The sequence below is a fragment of the Oreochromis niloticus genome, linkage group LG4 (assembly GCF_001858045.2).
Source record: "Oreochromis niloticus isolate F11D_XX linkage group LG4, O_niloticus_UMD_NMBU, whole genome shotgun sequence".
Taxonomy (NCBI): domain Eukaryota; kingdom Metazoa; phylum Chordata; class Actinopteri; order Cichliformes; family Cichlidae; genus Oreochromis; species Oreochromis niloticus.
Window position 1 is genome coordinate 9,109,303 of NC_031969.2, and position 14,651 is coordinate 9,123,953.

Here is a 14,651-nt window from a genome sequence, read left to right on the forward strand (position 1 = left end):
ATAGATGAGGGGTTACTAAAGAGTTTTGTACTTCATTTGTACAAAGGAGAAACGGAAAACTTCAGGAATAGCTCTGGAAAATGTTTTCAGAAAGCTCTCATGACGACAAACCGACGTAAGCCCGAGTAATGAGATTCAGGTCAATCTGCCCATCAGAGATTTCTTCACAGTGTCCAGTTAGTTCAGCACAGTGGCTTCTTAAAGCGTTACATAAGAGTGTCACACAATGGAAACTTCTCAGTATCCTTGGAATAGACTCTAACAATCAACAGGTGGAACTCTGTGCTGAGTACTGAAATAAAACCCGTGAATGTTCACTGTAAAAACAAGAAACGAAGATCTGAAAATGGCCCTAAGTGATGAAAATACAGGGAGAGAGCATGCAGACCGAGACATAAGTACAGACAAGTTGACATTAAAATACTTTGACTTGCAAGGGACACCGAAATATTCTTTGAACGTTTATCCGTGAGGAGATACTCAGCAGTTGGAGTCATTTAAATGGAAATATGAAAAGAAACTGATAATTATGCAGAAAGGAATTCATTTATTCACTATAGGCAATTCTTTGTATTAAAGAAATGTCTTTGTTGCATGAACATTAAAAAAAAAAAAGGCTAAAACTGGAGGGATTTTGCACTTCAAAGCTTATAGGAGCATAGCAGATAGAAAATTGAAATGCATGATGTGTTTGCATGAAAGAAAAGTCCTTGGTTGTGTTTTAAATGAATTACTGTAAGCCAAGCTGTGGAATTTTAATCTATAAAGAGCTGGAGACTGAACTGGAATTAAATGAATTATGCAAAAAACACAGCAGCAAGCACATTTGGAAACATTTTAATATATAAATATAAGAGTAATAATAAAACAAAGTGACCTTTTTCATGAATAATCCAACCAATGGCACGTGTGAAAGCAGCCTTTAATCAAAAATGATAAATGTGGCGACAGGTAAAGAAAACACAAAGGTTGATGAGAACAAATGAAGACAAGAGAACAGAGGGAATGATTTCAGTATATGGAAAATATCAAAGGTGTGACAAATAAAACTGAATAACATGAATAAAATTAAACAGGAACACAATAAGGAAAAAAAACATAGAAAGTAATTTCAAAAGAGAAAACAGTGATAAGCACTGCTGGTTTCAAGTTGCAGAAAAAAGCTTGAAATTGCTCAGATTAAAAACTGAAATCAAACTTACTGCACATGTAAGTACCAACGTCGAGGTTTTGCAAAGATATAATACATCGATAATAAAGTTGAAGTCCAGGATTGTATGCATGCTCTCATAGGACTGGTGTTTAACAGTGTTTTGCACAACCATTTCTGCAAAAGAAATGAACTTTAGTAACCTATATCAACTGATGGTTACATGCAGGAAGGTTATAATATCCCATAAAATAAGTAATGGCTCAGCCACTCCTACAAAAAAACAAAAAAAAGTCAGGGTTGCCCACCGGCCAGATACAAGTGATACAGTCAGAATGTGTGAACACAGTGTGCAGCGGTATTGAGGTCAGAGGAGGCTGCTGCTGTCAATAATCAGCGTGAGCCAGTGCTGAGATGGGATTAAAAAGTGGTGCATGTGTAAAGTAGGTTATATTGAATCGGTTGTGCATCACTTGCTCTACAAGTGTCAACACCAATCCCGTGACTTCATATTCACCAGTAAACCAGACGGCCTCAGCTCTTTGCCCTTTTTCACATGAGCTCATGCTTGTTATGATGCGGTTCACGCGCAAGTCTATTATTTATCATGGAGAACTATTACGCACAAGTTTAAACCGATTTTTATATCTCTCCCCTTCAGGGCTTAAACGGCTGCTCTTTACACTTTCTGTTTTCGAGGCCAGTGAGGACATGTTTTTATAATAAAAGAAAAAACTTTTTGAATGAGCTGCTCCTGTGCTCTGTCACTCCTTATCTTATGCCTGCGATGATACAAGCTCAGTTTACTTACTCTAATTAGTGCAGATGAGGCCTAAGATTGCTCTACCTTTAAGGCTTAAAAAAATCTAAATGGACGTACGGTGGCCCTGAAAGGTCAAATGCACTGCACTGTAGAAAAATGCTGCAAAAGCACACAAAACACAGAGAAAGTGAGACAATAATGTGACAGCCCAGCTATTTTTTTTAAAGGCACATATTCCACACAGCCTTTACTTCAGTGTCTTGATGACATTAGGGTTGGATGTCTGTTAATGTTTTAAAATTCAATGACAAAAAGACTGAGGTGATGGTTTTTGGTAGCCCCACTGAGACCCCCAATGTCTATTTAGATTCCTTGGCCCAGTATGTTAAGCCAACTGTCAAAAACATGGGAGTCAAAGTGGACTGTGAACTGAAGCTTGACAGTCAGATTAAGGCAGTTGTAAAATCAAGCTTCTTTCAGCTCAGCTGGTTAAAATAAAGCCAATTCTTTTACGGCAGCACTTTGAGACAGTTATCAGCATCTTTGCTAGCACTCGGCTGGATTATTGTAATGCACTTTATATAGGGGTCAGCACATCATATATTACTCATCTACAGAGGGTGCAAAATGCTGCAGCTCGTCTTTTAACTGGCACCTTAAAGGTTGAGCAGATTTACCCTATTTTAGCTTCACTTCACTGGCTGTCCATTCATTTTAGGATTCATTTAAAAATTCTTTTATTTGCTTTTAAAGCCCTCCAGGGCCTAGCCCCATCTTATCTCTCTGAGCTGCTACAGCCTTATACTCCCACCAGCTCTCTCAGGTCAGCTGATCAGCTGCTGAATGTACCCAGGACTGAGCGTAAACTTAGAGATCGTGCTTTTGCTGTAGCAGCTCCCAAACTGTGGAACGATCTTCGTTTAGAGATCGGACAGGCTTCTTCCCTACCTGTTTTTAAATCACTCCTGAACCCGCCTCTTTACCCTGACACCGTGTGAGATGTTGGCGTTAGTTTTATTTTTGTTGTTTTTAGTTGATTCTATGCTGTTTTATCTTGTTTTTTAATATAGGGCTGTTTTATTTTTGATGTTTTATGTGTTTTATTTATTTATTTTTCCTGTTTTCTTTTATTCTATTGTTTTTAACTTATTTTCTGTACAGCACTTTGGCCCTGTGCTGGGTATTTTAAAGTGCTTTATAAATAAAATTGGATTGGAATTGGATTTTTTTCTTCCTTACAATACACTCGGTTTCTTTTAAGTGTGTCTCAGTGCGATCCTTCACAGCTGTTCCGTCACATATTGTGTCATCAGAAAGACATCAAAATATACAGTGAGATTTGTTTTTGTCTTCTATTGTGTTTTATTTTAATTCTATTGTGTTTTGTGTGCTTTTTCAGAATTTTTGTATTTGCTGGTATTTTCTTCATTTGTTTCACTTTTCAAGGCAACCGTATGGATGGGTAAAAAAAACCCAAACCCCAAAATAAAAACATATTTAAAAAACACTGTGTAATAATTGTTATGAAGGAAATTACTTTTTGTATCTATAAAGTTAGGCATTTTTACTTCCAGCGACTGACTCGCGTTTGGAACCGGCCTCTTGTTGCCAGTCAATGAACTGAAACTTACTGAGTGGGTTCTTGGAACATTTTTAACCCTCCACATAAAATTCTGCAGATTTAACTTTCTCCATCTATCTGTAACCACAAAACTAAACCATAGCTGCCAAGTGCCAACCAAGGCTGGGTATATTTCAGCCACTAGCAGACAGAGAGAGTTGACTGGAAGCCAAATGAATGTTAATATAGAGTCTCTTCCCTATTTCTTTAATTCTGTCTTTTAAAAATACTCATATTAAAAATAAAGTTTTGGGTTTTTTTGTGTAGAGGCGGGTGATAGAAGATGGTTCAAACTGTTTTTTTTGTCTGGAATTTAAACATAGAAATATGTCCTGGACACAAAGTGTAAGTTCAGCATTTCAGTGGCGTTTCAGACTGTGGTTTATTCCCGTCTAGACATTTTCGATTAAAAAAATGCACGCCTGGAATAGTTACTGATGGTCCCGGAGCTTTCTGTGTGGTGGGAACCAAACCTCCATACATCCCAAAGATCACATGTAGTGTACATCTGCGCTGTGTACATCCAAACTCGAGGCAGCCGAACACACACTGGAATTCAGAAGGATCATGAAAGAGCTGACCTGTCTGCTGAAGCCATAAATTTGACAACCTTTAAAATGCTGCCTGTGAAGTTTAACGTACTGCAAAGACTCACACACATGCACGCTGAAGTATTGAGTCATAATGCTGCCCCAGAGCTACTTTTCAGTTCCAAGCCTGTATGCTAATTTAATTAGTAGTCTTGGTATTAAGTGTTAGCAGTGAGTATTAGCATACAGACAAGAAAAGTGTGGACACTTGACACACTGACCTGTAAAAGAAATCAAACCTGTGTGTAGCTGCTCTATGGTTCAGTCTGGGTCACTGTTATTGCCTTTAACTGAGGAGTGGCTTGTTAATACCTGCCCTGATAATATAATGAGGCCACAGGTAAACAAGCTTAGATGAATTAGCTGTACTCACAGCAAGGCAAGTGTTGAAGAGCTGGTTACCAAATTATTTAACTTTGTGTGGAGAACAGGGATCATACCAACAAAATGGACTTTAGGAATAATTAAACTTGTATAGAAAATTACAGAGGAATTGCGCTCCTTATGTCTTTTGTTTATTTATGTAAATATTCAGTGTCTGACTTCTACTTTAACCACAGTGGGTTTTCTGGGAGAGCAAGCTGGTTACTCAACAATCTTTGTTTTACATAATGTAACTAGTTTGTATGTGCACTGTAAGAAAGACTGCACTGTGCTTTGATTTATTACAGAAAGAGCTTTTTAAATGAGCGGAAATAGGTTTATTAATAGGTTGTGTATAACTTATAACAAAATGCTTACTCATATGTGAGTAAGCATTTTGTTTGGACAATCACAATAATGGGTTTCGATAAGGTGATGATTTTATCTCCTTTGCTTTCTGGAATTATTTAAAATATACAATAAGTCGATATCATAAGGGGCTGTCATTGATTGGCTGAGGAATTTAGAGTGGACAGGAGTGATGATGGTGTGGAGGTCTATCTAAGACTCTTTGGGCTTCTGTATGCAGATGATACAGTTTCATATTTTGAAGCTTTTCATGTTAAATTTCTGAAGAAGTTAAATAAAAAGTCTTAAAATTAAGAAACATACCTGATCGCTCAACAGTGTCAAGCTATTATGTTTCATTATTTCTGTGCATTTAAAGTAAGATAAGATAATCATTTATCCTAAAAGTTGGAAAATTCCCAGGATACAGCAGCCAACAGTAGGTAAATTAAAACTTTCTATAGGACCTTTCAAGATAAACATCACAAGTGCAACAAAATACCAGAGCATGAAAAAAGGGAAAAAAACAAAACAATTTATGAGAAATAAATTAATATTATTTCTCATATTTTAACCTATTTTTAGTAAATTAGGTTATTTAACAATAAAACAGAATAAACAAAACAAGATAAAAATCGAAATGTGGAATAAAAAACTGTGAAAAATTCAAAAGAAAAAAGTGAAAACAAATCATCATCATTAAATACAAATAGAAAAAATGGTAGAAGACAATTTAAAAGGTGGAATGGCATAAGGAAATCAACAACAAAAATCAAAATAAAATAAATACGGTTTGAAAAGCAATAAAAATAAAAAACAAAAATTAATCAACACCACAGAAGCAGATGGGTAATCCAAGCAAATCAAGTCACTGGTAAAATAAAATAACTACCAAACTACCACAAAGAATAACCGAAGGGCAATGACATACATGCACTGAATGTATGTGTCTCAAAAAGGCGAAGATTTTAAAGAATATTAGAATATTACAGTCTTTGAACTCCCTCCAGGTCAGTGCTTCTGAGGATCTAACAGAGCTAATGTGGAGCAGTGGAGGAGTGAAATGCATGGCTTCATAGACAAATGAAAAGACCCTAAAATCTACTGTTTAATGTCCTAAATGAAACAAACCTGTGTTTCGCCACCTGTAGAGTAAGATCCACACTTACATTACACAGCACAGAAGTGCAGTCTGTGGTAAAGAGGCCAGGTCTGTCCTCCTTCCCTTCTTCACCCTACATACATTTAAAGAAGCTTAGCCATTGTCGTGTCCTCCTTTAGGAGCAGGTGCATGCATTGGTGCAACTGATCATTGCACTGGATGTGATCACCCCCATATTCAGACCATTTAAAAAAAAATTCTGAGAGTGCCCTTTACATTGGTTACTAAATCTAATCTTTAATAACTGTGAGTAACTATGAGTATTGAAAATGTGTCTTTGGATTTATGTCATTTCAATGACAATTCGCTGTTATGTTTTGTTTTTCTTTTTAGTCATGCCAGCAGGCTGTATTAGAGGAGGCTGTGTTGTTAGTCATCAGCTCATCATTCGTCATCACTGGATCGATCGCTGTTTACGGTCCCCAAATGATTCATTCAACTGACACTGGTCATTTTTTGAGACCCTAAGAGGGCATGGAAACATTTTGAGGTTGTGTTTTATTAAATTGAACACAACAAAAAGCATCATGTCCAATATTTATTTATTTTTGTGTGTGTGTTTTTACACAGACATAGATGCTCCTTGAAATAACTAAATTTATGAGTAATTAATGAAGTTAGCTGTGTTGTGTTACATGTGTTATAGTGGGAAAACCATCCCTCTGGAGACATATCAAATGGATGTTGTGAAAATGAGAGGAAATACATTTTCCAAAGGAAAAACACAATCAGGTCTGTGTGTGTGTGTATGTGTGTGTGTATGTGTGTTTACCTGTTTAGATATCTTTGTGAGGACCAGAAACTGGCATACCTGTGGGGACCAACAGTGAGGACACACACGCCGGTCCACGAGTTTGAAGGCATTTTTGAGGCTCAAAATGTGGTTTTAATGTCAGGGTTACAATTAGGTTATGGTTAGGTTTAGGGTAAGGGTTATGGTTAGACATTCATTTTTGATGGTTAGGGTTAGGGTAAGCAGCTAGGGAAAGCATTATGTCAATTAGATGTCCTCACTAAGATAGCTAAACGTGTGTGTGTGTGTGTGTGTGTGTGTGTGTGTGTGTGTGTGTGTGTGTGTGCCTCAGACAACCTCAGCATGTAATCTTTCTTCTTTGTGTCACTGTGATGTTTTTTATGCAGAAATGTGGAAACAGCCAGATCTTCAGACTTGCACTGGTTACATGTATCAGGTTATAACAGGCAGCGTTACAGCAATTATTGCGAGCTTTTCTCTTCATTGTCCCTGAGCTCTATATTTACAAATAAGGCACAGTGTAATCTATAATCTTTTAATACATGAAATCTCTGTCTGTCTGTCAGTTAACTCATCAAATCCCTGATGAGTTGTTGCTCAACGATGAGCAATCAAACTTGGCACACCAATACACCTCACCCCCCTGGTTCTTATTAGAGAAGATATTATGATGTAATAATGTTGCAGAGCAACCACCTAATAGAGACTAAAATGACCCATTTGTAGTTTCTGCGACTGTAAAAGTTTCTAAAAGCCTCATATTAGTTTAATTTCCCCACAATAACATCTGGTTTAAAGTGTTGGATAGACTTATTTTTAATGTACAAATTTACACACCAGGTTTACAGTATCCATATTACATTACATTGTGAGTTTTTCAAAAGTTTAATGTCAGACAAAATAATTAAAAAACTGTATAACTGCATATGCGCATAAGTATTTGGATTTCAAACCATGTGAATCAGTCCAGACCACAAAAATCTGCTTTTTTCCAGCATTTTTGTGAGGTGCATGTTATTAATATGTACAGGTAAACCATAAGGCCTATGATTTTTTAAACTGTTTTCAGGGTGAGCAAGCTTAACAGTTTGCTAATAGCATTCAACAGGACAAACAACACTGTAGCATTAGCATGTAAATGACTAGTGTTATTAATAACAGGCATATGATAAAAGATGAAGGCGTCAGCAAAGAGTGATGGATAGTGAGAGAATGAGCGAGCGCCACTGCTTGCATAAAATTCAATTAATTGCTGATTTGAGGTAATCCATACAAAAGAACATATTGTCAATATTTTAGCATGCCTCAAGACTTCATCAATCATGTTCTCATTTCTTATTGAGAGCTCCCCTGGTTCCTCTGTGAGTGCACAGGATGAAAGTCTGATCTGCTGAGCCGGCTCTCAGTTTACATGTTAAAATATACTTTTTTTTCTCCTGCCATCAGCCCTGTGAGGTTCATATTTGTGACTTTGTTTCGACAGCTGGTGAATGGATCATGGTGAAGATTGTCCCCTTCAGACTGAGACGACTCCTTGACCTTCTGAGCTTGTCAAAAACTGGTGACAACCTCGCCTATTTTTAATATTTATGCTAATGTTACTCCACTGATAGCTTAAACTAGTAAACATACCTGCTTCACAACCCAGTCACCTCAGAACTGTGTGCTTGTTATTCACCTTATAAACCTTCAGCTTTATGTGTATTTGTGCAGCCTAAATGGTGCCATTTTGGCTCAGTTGTGTGAAGCTTGGACATTTTTCCCATGTCATGTTTGTTCTGATGAACAGAATCAGAAATATTTGAAATATCCATCCATCCATCTTCTTCCGCTAATCCGGGGCCAGGTTGAGGGGGCAGCAGCCCAAGCAGAGAAGCACAGACCTCCCTCTCCCCAGACACCTCCTCCAGCCTGTCCGGGGGAACACCAAGGCATATTCCTGTAATAATCTACAGAAAGACCTGAACTCGTCAGAACTGCTTAGTACAAGATAATTAAAGTCCATTTTAAAGAATCAACAAGGTAGTTTCTCCTGATCAGTGCGACTGCTCTTAAACACATCTCGATGACTGCTAATGATCTGGATGTTGTGTTCACTGTCTTGTATTGTGTGTTGCTGCTCTTTTCCAGGTCTCTCTGATTTTTTCCCCTTTTATTTAATGAAAAGATTTTCAATTTCAATCAGATTTTTACTTGTTTTTGGATAAATATAGGAGTGTATGTCTGTGTGGTTACATACCTCTTGATTTTAAGTTAAATTTGCAGAAATTAGACGATGTCTTCCTATGTTTTGAGATGTGGTTGTGTTGTGTCTTTCTCTTATTTTATCCCACTTCCAAACACTCTTATCTGGGATCCAACCTTTAGATCAACACTTTCCACACACAGCCCGTATGGAAAAGAGAGAGAAAGTTTCTCTCTCCCTCAAACAGTAAATATTTATATGTTATATATATAAGTCTCTCAAGACTTACACATCTTGTGTTATGATTTATTCATGCAAGTTTTTTCTTATGTGAAAGTTTTCATGAGCAAATCTAAAGTATTAAATCCACTGTGGACGTTCTTTTCCAGATGAGTGAGGCTGAATTAATAAAGCGGGCCATTTAAATGTTAATAGCTTAGAGAAGTGTAGATTAAGAATTGCAGTTTTTCCTGTCATTTTCCTCCCTCGGGATATTGGAATAATAAAAAAAAGATATCAGGTAGCCACCCAGCGAGGCTCAGTTTAACATTTCCTCTTATTTCATCTCCACTCTGTAGAAAAAAATATTCAGAAGCATGAAGTCGAAGGTTGCTCATCTTGCTCTTTATCGAGTTCTAGATTTTTTTATGTTCATTAAATAGAAAAGAACTGGCAGGAGGGAGGTCTTTTGTTTTTTATTGGTGTTAATGAGTTCATTTACTGTTCAAGTGGACCTCCCACGCTGCTGCAGGTCTCTGAGAGTGAAGCTGCCAAACCCACGCTGTGAAGGTTAGGACTGAAACGGTTGTGTAGTTTACTCTGATTCCAGGAAAACCTGTTAAACCAAACATGGCTACAGAAACTTAATGTGTAAACATGCTGTCATTTTCCACGCTGACATTATCAAATTCCCACAATAAAACTGAAAGGCACTTCTTTTGCTTAAATCTTAATGCCGTTATGCTGTTTGACATCATGTGTAATTAAAGGTAAATAGTTGAGTTTACTATGATACTTCTTGGTATGATAGAAGCATCATTGGATAGTCTAGAAAGGCTGGATCTTTGACTTTGGGCCTGATTCAATAAGTGGTTTTAAACAGTGTAAAGAAAAAAGCTGCTTATGTAATAGTCATTTGTTGTTTTTTCAAATTTCACACCTCTCATATTAAAGTTGGTTTTAGTGTATTTGAGCTGTTGGTATGGTTAAATTTCCTCAAGGTCGTGTTGCTCTTTGTTTACTTGTGTAGCTGCACAGACCAACATGTGAAAACAACGTCTCACATGGACCTGAAACGCGACCGGCTGTCTTCTCACGACAAAGCTAAATGCAGGCGTGCTGGGGTTTAGAGGGATAAGTGAGATAAAGATCCTTCCAGATTGATCTTTGACTGTCTGTCCCAGCAGGCTGCACCACCTCCATCCCATGGCAGGTAGGACAGCAGTGGGGCGGGGCCAATGGGAACAAGGGCGCTGAGAATCAGGGACAGAGGCGGGGAGGGTGGGGAGCAGAAGATCCTGGATGGGTGGAGAAGTTTGGCTGACCTTCTCTGGTGACCATGTGACTGGAAAAAGGCTGATGTGGGGATTAGAATTAATGGTATAAAAGTGCAACACAGACGACACACTTCACTTACTCAAGGAGCAGAGAGAAGCAGAGAGAAGCAGCTCAGAGCAGCGACTGGGATATCTGTGACTGCAGGTAAGTGCAAACTCTGCTGCTGCAACTTTATTGACTTTGTTTAGTGATCAAACTGCCAGGGTGGCGCTATAATGTAACATATTATAAGCACAAAAGTAGCAGTAGAGATTGTACATGGATAACTGACAGCTGGAAATGATAATTTAGTGTGATGATAATGTCTCTGCTAAAATTGTAAACGAATACAAGGAAAGTAGGAAGAAATGGACGGTAAGACAACAAGGCAATGAAAAAATAAAATCTACATCTATTCTGGGCTAACAAAGACACACTGGATTTGCAAAAAGTCTTTTATAAAAGCAAGTCTTTAAAGACATGAAACTTGATGGGGAGGACACGCGTTTGCAATTTCTAAAGCCCAGTTAAAAGAGGATTGACTTCAGGGGCAACAATCAAAGCAAACAGATGGTCGTGAGCCTGCTGGGCAGCGTCTCTACATCACCGTTCAGCTGAAAGATCAGGAGAGCCTCTGCATCCACAGGCTGTCTGTATCTGCTGGTCCTGATGCAGGTGGTGCATAACTTCGAGTTACATAACATCACAAGCCAGGGTGTTCTTCCACCTCTGTCAGAATGCCTTAACAGTGTTAGCAGTCAGAGGAAAGGGGGGCTCAGAAAGGACACGGCTTAAGATGAGAGCAAAGGGAACAGGCAGGGATGTTTTGTGCAAGGGGTTTTCAAGAAGATGCAGTGAAGACAACAGCATGATGTGATCTGACAATAGCAGCCTCACTTATTCAGCCAAAACAACAACAAGATTATCAAAGTTAAGACAAACTTATTTTCAAGTCTGTCAGATGGATGAAAGAGCAAATGGAAGAGTTGAAGGTCAAGAATGAAGGTCTTCCCCTTATTGCACATGTCATTCTTGCTGTCCAAGAAGGGCAATTAGTCCACTGTGGATTACAGTGGGATTAGAGCTAATCTGTCTGTAAAGCTAATCTGTGTAATCTCCATGGCTTGGCACTGAGCGCTGGAAGCAAACAGGATTAGCACGAGGGCAGCAGGAGGCAGTGAACTGTTTGCGAGGCTTTATCGTAAATGTCTTTCTGCCTTCAGAGATCCACAGTAGAAATGAACGCCAGCCCCCCAGCAGGAAGCGCCCTGGCCCCCAGTGGAGCCACAGGCCCCACTACGCCCAAGAAGGGGCCACCCAAGTTCAAGCAGAGGCAGACACGCACATTCAAGAGCAAGGCCCCCAGGCCAGGCCAGAAGGGGTAAAATACAGTTTTTATTATATTTAAATGTATAGATTAGGGAACAGATCAGGACTTTGGACGCTCACCTCTTTGTTTCCTCTTTCTCCAGCTTTGGTGATGATATCCCTGGCATGGAGGGTCTTGGCACAGACTTCACAGTGGTGTGCCCATGGGAAGCCTTCGGCGACATGGAGCTCAGCGACTTGGCCAAATACGGCATCATTTAAACCCGCTGCCTCCAGCCTTCCTCACCTGCCTGCACCTCTCCTCTGTCTAATCCTTTCCACCTGGCCTTCTCTCCACCTCAGCTTGGCACGTCGTGATAAGGCTGCCAGCAAACCCCCTAATGCCCTCTCGTCTATCTACCTCTTGCTTTGCGCCACTAAGTGGATGGAAAGCATAATGATGTTCTTATTTTTATATTATTATATGATACTGTTTACAGTATATATACTTGAAATGAAAAGACGAGAAAACCATCTCCACCTACCTTTTTCCTTTACCCTTCATCCACCTAGCGTAGTCTCCTCCTGACTCCTCACCCCTCCTCATGTGGACTTCCCTGCCTCCCTGTGCCACTCCCGACCCACAGCAATGGATGCAAGCACTAGTCAACGCTAGCTTGTATTTGCTTCTAGCTGCCTGTTGAAATGTAAATAATTTGTTCTAAGCGTTAAACCTTTTTACCTTATCTTCCATCTTACCTTTTGTACTTCCTCCCTCTTTTGTTTTGCATTGTATTTTCTACTCCTTGTGCACAAGGTTGTTGTAAACACCAAGGGATGCAGTGAGAGTGTGCAACATGCTGTGATGGTGAAAAACTACAATGCTCTTTCACGCGATCATTGAGGAGGAATTCCTTTTTGTCCTGCTCTCCATCTCTTTCTCTCCTTGCTGCTACCTGCACTTCCCTCCTTAGAGAAGTTAAAGGCATATATGTTTGTGTTTGCAAACACAATATTACGGAAGATGTATTGTGAACTGGTATGTCCTAATAGCTGAAATAAAAATCAGTTTATTTTCACTACTTTTACTACCCTCGTCTTTTTTTCTGAAAGACAGAGTAACATGGCATTTTTTTAAAATCAGTAAAAGAAAAATTGGAAAAATAATATCAAATCACTAATAAATCATAGACTGTACATAAATGATGGACCTGGCAGCAGACATCACCCACTGTTTTGAGAACTACTGCGATATAGCCTCGATCTAACCACTTTGACTGCAACCTAAAGCGTATCTTGCGTTATCACCCATTTCCTGCTGAATGGGAGCAACAATTTATAAAATGAATGACATATTGTATAAAACAAGGTTTAAACAAGCATTTATTGAAGAGATCAATTGAGGAGTGGGATTTTTTTCTCTTTTATACCTGGTAATCAGACTTCTTTTTATCAGCCAATAAGAAAGAATGCTACATCAATTTAAAATACTACAAAAGAAGGACATAAATAATGAGACATCCTGCTTTGAAGCCTCAAGATGAACATTTCTTTGTCACCATATTGGTAAACAGGAACGGTGGCTCTGACTATAAACACCATGCACCCATTGGCTGATGATTTCTGATTGACAGGTCAATGATATGTCTTCCTGCTAAACAGTTTAAAGTGGTTACGGTGGTCCCTCGCTATAACACGGTTCACCTTTCGCGGCCTCGCTGTTTCGCAGATTTTCTTTGTGCAATTTTGCATGCTTTTTTTTTTTTTTGCAAGTGCATTGTGTTCTGCGTCCTGATTGGCTGTAGACCACTGTCAATCAGTCTCCTCCGTGCCGTGTCTCCTGCACAGTGTAGAATGCGTTCAGCTTGTCCAACTTACATAAATCTTCAATCGCTAGCAGTCTGAAGTGCTGCACTGTATGTTTGTAAGTTTTCTCCCCAACAAACACAACAATGTCGATTAAACATTTTGCACCATCAAAGACGACCGCGGGTGCCTTTGGTTTCATCCTATAATACTGGGCTTATTTTTCTACGAAGGTTTGAACTTTGACAGTGTTTAAACAAGAGAGAAAAATGTGAAAATGTCGATGCCTGTCTGAGTGTATGAAGTGTGTAGTGTATAACAATAATAATAATAATAGTTGTAAAAAATAAAGCTGGCTACTTCACTGATTTCACCTATCAGGGGTTATTTTTAGAACGTAACTCCCGCGATAAATGAAGGACCACTGTATTACTTAAATTTTGTTATGTATTCTTAATATAGATATCAAACCTTATCAAACACTGTCGAGCACATCATTTTACAACAGTAACTAGAGTACACTGTTGGTATACAGTTTGAATCAGACCTATCTGATAGATTCCAGTTTTTTCATGTAAACAAGGAGTCCGACTTCTGTCCTGGCACCTCTTCTTTTTTTTTTAAACATTATACATGCTTTGTTTAGACAATATTATTAGGAAATGCTGCTTACATTTTTATTGCTATACAGATTACACAAATTAATTAGTTAAACTACAGGAATGTCTTAAAGATACAAAGGCCTGGATTACCTCGAAATCCCTGCTTCTAAATTCTGACAAAACTGAGGTTTTTCTACTCAGCCCTAAGAATCTAATGATGTCTAACCAGATACTTACTCTGGATGGCATTACCTCGGCCTGCAGTAACACTGCGAGGAATCTTGGGGTCATTTTTAATCAGGATATGCCCAACAATGTGCATATAAACAGGTATGTAGGACTGTTTTCTTTTATCTTTGCAGTATCTCTAAGATTAGAAACATCTTGTCTCAGGCTGGACTATTTGTTTCCTTATTTTCAGGCTGTTCTAAAACCTCGCTAAAAAGCCTCTAGTTGATCCAGA

At 38.7% G+C, this 14,651-nt stretch overlaps 1 protein-coding gene across 1 annotated transcript; it reads left to right on the plus strand.

The window, feature by feature from the left end:
- Positions 1–10,533: 10,533 nt before the first annotated feature.
- pde6hb (phosphodiesterase 6H, cGMP-specific, cone, gamma, paralog b) lies at positions 10,534–12,862 on the plus strand. Its single transcript, XM_003443098.2, has 3 exons — positions 10,534–10,637; positions 11,696–11,853; positions 11,945–12,862. Exons 2-3 carry the CDS (start codon positions 11,711–11,713, stop codon positions 12,060–12,062), a joined length of 261 nt encoding a protein of 86 aa, XP_003443146.1. The 5' UTR covers positions 10,534–10,637; positions 11,696–11,710; the 3' UTR covers positions 12,063–12,862.
- The last annotated feature ends 1,789 nt before the right edge of the window (positions 12,863–14,651 follow it).

Excerpts from the sequence above, each read along its gene's own strand:
- pde6hb (XM_003443098.2), top strand. The coding sequence starts at position 11,711 with ATGAACGCCAGCCCCCCAGCAGGAAGCGCCCTGGCCCCCAGTGGAGCC. Across the intron at positions 11,854-11,944 it reads CCCAGGCCAGGCCAGAAGGG|CTTTGGTGATGATATCCCTG; the intron begins GTAAAATACAGT and ends CTCTTTCTCCAG.